This window comes from Ascidia mentula, chromosome 6 (genome assembly GCF_947561715.1).
Source record: "Ascidia mentula chromosome 6, kaAscMent1.1, whole genome shotgun sequence".
NCBI lineage: Eukaryota > Metazoa > Chordata > Ascidiacea > Phlebobranchia > Ascidiidae > Ascidia > Ascidia mentula.
In genome coordinates, this window is record NC_138571.1 from 11,665,736 (window position 1) to 11,671,735 (window position 6,000).

The window sequence follows — 6,000 nt, forward strand, 5'->3', positions numbered from 1 at the left end:
TGAAAGATGTATATTCCCCTGTCAGAAAATTGTGGGTTTTTCCTACCACTCGCTTTTGCCCATGTGAAAAGGCAAATAGAAAGTCCACTGCGAGGTCGTTTGCGCAACGCCAGCTCATTATCGATACTCGGAAAAGTACGCAATCGACACAATTGGTTTCGTCTAAAGTCTAGCAATGCGGACAGGATAGTTCTTTTTGAAGGAACGTTTTGGAGCTGATTTTTTGTATATTGTGCATGTTCGCCAAAGTTCTATAGAAACATTAATTTGATTTAATTTGGGAAGCATCAGCGACAAACAGTTTTACTGCCTTTGTATTTCTATCGGACAGAAACTCTTAATTACAAATAACAACAATAAGTAGTTGATCCAGCTAGGCTACAAAGCCTGGGCTTTGAAGCCTATAAACATAATGATTGATCTCTATACTGTAGCTGTGATCGCCAAATAAGGACCTGCGCAGTGGATTAATAATGCGATTGCATACCACATTGTTTCGTGACAAATAACAATTATGTTTTATAAATGTCAAATGCAAATAACATATTGGTGTCATTGATTACGAAGTTGGTGTCAGAAGTGCAAATGCAAAGTCCAAATGAACAGCTCTTGCAAAGCAAACTGTTGTGGGAGTAAATATTTACTGTTTTTCCACGAATTGCGCTTGCGACAGAGGTGTTTGTGTCGTCTCTGACGTTTCTTGTTTCGTTCACAGGTTTTAAAACATATTCTGAACAAAGGGTGCTTCATCAGAAGTCAAAACCGTGTAGTGCTTCTTAGATTTCATGTCGTTTTGAAGTTGAATGCAAAATTTTGCGAATCTGTGTACGTAGTGATTTTTTGTTGTTGTTCAGTACATTGGACCAGGAGTGGCCTTTGCTGTAAACATAAGTCCAAATCCGGCTTTTTAAAGCAAAAAAGAATCATTTAATCAGACATTGGTCGCAAAGCAGAAAAGTATGGCTCTTTCGTATTTCTGGGCCCTATGGTGCAGTGTTTTCGCGTGATGTTGGGTGTTTTGCAAGGTGGTATAATTTGTATAAAAGGTTGTTGTTGTTGTTGTTATAATAGTTTATGTGAAAGTAGATTTTTGGTTTTTGGACTTTGTTTTGGTATCGGCGGAAATATGCAAATCAATGTACAACGCCATTGGTTGTGCGTGGCAGTCGCCGTGATGTAGGCCAATACTTAACTAAAACATCACCGTAAATGAAAGAGCGAGTATTGGCAAATCCAGTTCTTACCGGTTTAAGAGAACCGTTTTGAAAACAGGACACATTAAGAACTTTTCAAAATTCCTAAGGCTAGTTGAATGATATTATTGACATAATCTCAAAAACAAATTAAAAAAAATAGAAGGTAAAGCGGCGAAAAATTACTCATTTAAACTCGGGACTGTTTTTGTTATTGAAAAAAGGGACGCTAGCGGCGAGTAATTGAAGAAAAAAGAGAGAAAACAAAGATCAAAGTAAATGAAACCAGTACAATGGCGAAAAATAAGAACAGAAAGATTACATGGGTACACGTCAAACAACGTACGACCACTTTCTTTATTTCGATTTTCAGTTGCTTTTTCACACAACGAACTTTACAAGCGGAACTGTAAACCTCGTTACAAAAGCAGACACCCATACTGAAAACATACATTGGTCGGGTTTAAACAAACATAAAAATGAAACAACCTATGATGACGTCACAATACAACCAAACTAGCAATAAAAATTCAACTTTTAGGGATCACTAAGCAATAATTAACCGGACTTGCGGTTTCCAAAACAGAAAGTTCCTATCAGTACATATCCACAGGGTAGTAAAAATAGAAGTCATTGGATGAAGTCACAACAACGTTTCGTAATTTTTAAGATGAAGCTTATTATAGGTAAGCACTGATTTCCTCTTTAAACTACCAAAGGAGTGAGACTCTTTCCAAACAAATTTTTACCAAACCAAAATACATAAAATCTTTTTACAATCGGTTAAACGTTTTTGCACAAGCGATATTGTAAATGTAAAAACGAGAACTTTTCTGAATTGTTTAAGCAGGATCTAATTGAATGGCAAAAACGATTTCCTTTTTACGCAATTTTTGATAAAAGTACACCAATATTTGTAATTGTCGGTGGACCTACTTTGAATATTTTAAACGGCTTTGTCTAGCCCCTGGATTGCGAACCTAGAAGCTTTGTTGTGGTCGTATTAAAGGGAATGAATTGTCACTGTCATGAGTCACGTGGCGTGTTTTTGTAAAACTCGGCGATTTATTTGTCTTTATACAACCTTAAACACGTTATAAAAATTTACTAACTCGTTCACAGGTTTCGAAAGCCAGGGGACTTTAGTTTTATGGCACTAGTTTGAGCGTGACGCGTCGGGGGATAAAAACTGCCTCAACTTTTCACACAAATACGCAAAGGGAACTGCTGGAGTGCGCATGTAATTTGTTTGAAAGAACGTTTTTCCTTCTACTCTGTAACATTTTTTCATGTGTTTTGTTACAGCGTTTATTATAGTTGCAAATAACCTGAAGTTGCTCAAAGTAAGAAGTGTTTGTGTGCTCAAAACATCAGTTAGACTTTTACGGGTAATGTACAAATTGAAATGTGTTGGACATTTTTGAAGAAGCGATTGAAGCAGAAGAAATCAACAACCCTTCAAACAATCACATACCAAAGTGAAAAATTTACGACGGTAAACGATAAAACTGGTGACAACTTGCAAAGCACAGAAAACCAACGACAGCCCCAAGGGACTGTTTTCAAAAACACGACTGCCGTCGAATTTACGCCCACAGAAGAAACTGACCGAGACACCGAAATATCGGTTAAATGGAACGAGGATGAGATTTGTTCGCTGTTCGATCTTTTCGATCACGACGGAAAAGGCGAATTGGGAGCAGAAGATTTACAAGTAAATATAGAAACATCAAGTTATGGATTCCTAAACTATATAGTCAGTAACTCGGATTAATGAAAAACGTTATAGTGAATTAAAAAATAATTTTCCCTCGTAAAATTAAATTACAAACATATCGAAAAAAATTCTTTCAATACTCTTCGATCTGTTGTTTAAAGCTACGTTTGTGTTTGACAAACTGCAGCAAGTCCAAACAACGACATTTTAAAGGGCAAATACCCAATGTGTATTCAGTTACAGGCTGTTTGGCCATCAATCGAGTAAATATCGTGGGAATTGAACTCGATACAAAGTTGTAGATATGTATTTTTTGCCATAGAATATTCCAGAAAAAAACACTAAACATGTTTATTTACAGGCGTTGCTTGAATGCTTCGGAATGCACGTCACCAGTACAGAATTGAATTCCATGACAGGCCAAAGTGATAACGGTGTGCTTACGGCTGAAACTTTCTCTAATTTCGTCAGTCAAGTTGTTCCAAACGACTTTACAAGCGACGATATTCAAAATGCTTATAAGGTAAGGGATTGGAATAAGTCGTTTGTGGATCTGCAGATTTGAGATTTTAGGAAGGGATCCGTGACTATACAAAAAGCTTGAAAACCATTGACGCATGCATCCCGAAAACACAGCAAACTCATTGAAATTATGTGAAAAATATTACAACAAATTTGTATATAGTTCCATGCAGAGGGTAAACCTTTACTTGTGTTATTGGTTACAAGAAAAGTTTCGTGACAAAAAAGGTTTTGTGCTTTTAACCAGTTTTCAATCATGTATTTTTTGTGAATGTTAAATTTTCTAGAATGCAGGGCCAAATTATGTATGAATAAGAAGAACCTTGCCTTTTGCCTATCGGGTTTGATAACAAATTTATATGTTAGGGGCAGCAAGTCTTTCGAGAGAACAAAATTGTTTTTTGGGGATCGCATTTGATTCTGGGCAGTACAAACCCTTTACAGTGGAATTTCCTCAATTTCAAAGCAAACAATTCTATTAGCGTGTCCCTATTTGATATTGACGGGTCCGCTAGACTGTATAGTCCCAGTGAGCCGTATCGGCGGCAGTCTCTTTCTTAGGCTTTGTATGAGTCAATACCCACAACAAATTTGCTTTTGTCGCCACGATACAAAAGCAGCAACAAAAGAAGCGTCGAGTAACTTTCAAAGTAGTCACGTTTTTTTGGATTGAACTTTCATTTTTTCACGCTGCAGCCTATCATGCCAATGCATGAAATATTACTGCGTTATCTGATACGGTGGTAGAGATCCCCTATGTATATGTGGAGGTTTCCTGGCAAGTTGTGCGCTTACACACCAGTGTACCATGACCACAATATACCCCGTGAAACCACTGGGCTCCTGTAGCTGTAGAGCGTTGGACCTGGTTGGCCCAGGGTCGTGAGTTCAAACCTCACCGGGAGCTTGATTTTTCAAATCTTGCTCCGACATGTCAGGAAAAAGTGGCTGATCCAGCTACGCTGCCAAGCCTGAAAACCTCATGATGTTGATTTTTTCACTTCAGCTTTTCGACAAATCCGGGAGAGGTTTCATCACCAGAGAAGATGTGAATGAGATGATGAAAAAATTATTTCAAAACCCAACAGAGGAAGACCTCGACGAGATGATGTCACAGGTCGATTTGGACGGGGATGGGGTCATCGATTTCAAGGATTTCCTTGCTGCCATTGTGTCGTCATAAATTTCACGATTTATGCTAAATCAGGGCACTTTCAAAAGCTTTATTTTATACCTTTTTTTGTTCGTTTTTGTTTATTTGCGGTTATTTTTGTTTTTTATCGACAGTGAAAAATTGTCGTAGTAATATGACCTATATTTGCGCTTTATATAATGGACGCAAAAGTTGTCGTAAAAAACGCAGCGAGAATGATTGTAGAAACGATTAAAACGTCTGTAATGAATTTTGCAGCAGCAATACTGACTATATGTTTTAATTACTCCTTTATAGGTAGCATTATAGTACTGTATTTACAGTTCCGCTAGGTTTAGTGCATGGTTGATCGACGTTCAATAACGTTTAGTTATATCAGGTAAATGTCATATATTCCTGTCATGTAATTGTTTTACATCATTCTGTCTTTATTATAAGTTCAACGTTGGTGCATCTTAAAAATTTTTGATTGCGTCATAAAAACGTGCGCGATATTTTCCTAAAGTAGAATATTTGTATTTTGTGCATTTTCTGGTCTTTCTTTGTTTTTCTTGGATGCGTATTTGTCATATGCAAACACACCAGTGCCATCTAGCGGCCACACATGCGAGTAGATGATAGTTGTGAAACGCGAATACATACGCTATAATAGATAAAATGCTGATTATATTGTTTTTTTTGCCGAATTATTCGGCCGAAACCGAAACTTTTTAACTGCACGCAACACTGATACACAAAGTTTAGAATTATTGTTCAAACTCTACTAGTGTGTTTTTGTCATCGAAATCAACTTTAAGAAGTTGGTTCTGCATTCTTTAAGTGCCAATAAAATGGCTGTATGATAGGATCATAGATCCATTCCAGCACATGTTTTGTTTAAATTTATTACGATTTTAAGAGATGGATACCAAAATTAGTTTCGATTTCTTCGGCCGAATTTAATATTCGGTTTCGGCCGAATAAAAAAATTGCTGTTTCGGTGCATCACTATAGTTTTCACATACTTGTTTGTTGGCAAGCATTTAGCTGCGCAGAAACCTTAGCATTGAGTCGTTTTGTCACATGGGTATAAATATTTGTTACAATTAATAGTGTATAAATCAATCTGTTGTTATGATCGTTATGGCTACAATTAGGCGTTATCACTATCACTCACTTAAATTGATCCTACACCGTATTTACTCGATTGTAAGCCGCCCTCGAATGTAAGCCGCCTTCGATTGTAAGCCGCATGCGAATGTGTTCAAAAATTAATATAAGCGGCCCTCGAATGTAAGCCGCACGTTAATGTTAAAGACAAACTTAGGTGCCCTACAACAATAATAGTCAACAAATCTGTCGTTTAAAATTGTCAGATACGCTGACAACCTTGGGAGATAAAACATTTTGGTACAATGGAGCGAGTTGATGGCAAA

The 6,000-nt window shown here is 37.1% G+C and overlaps 1 protein-coding gene across 1 annotated transcript; it reads left to right on the forward strand.

Annotated features, from left to right (window-relative positions):
• Nucleotides 1-2,593: 2,593 nt before the first annotated feature.
• LOC145906300 (neo-calmodulin-like) lies at nt 2,594-5,299 on the forward strand. Its single transcript, XM_082993714.1, has 3 exons — nt 2,594-2,907; nt 3,272-3,433; nt 4,439-5,299. The coding sequence occupies exons 1-3, from the start codon at nt 2,599-2,601 to the stop codon at nt 4,613-4,615; spliced, it is 648 nt and encodes a 215-aa protein (XP_082849840.1). The 5' UTR covers nt 2,594-2,598; the 3' UTR covers nt 4,616-5,299.
• Nucleotides 5,300-6,000: the final 701 nt, after the last annotated feature.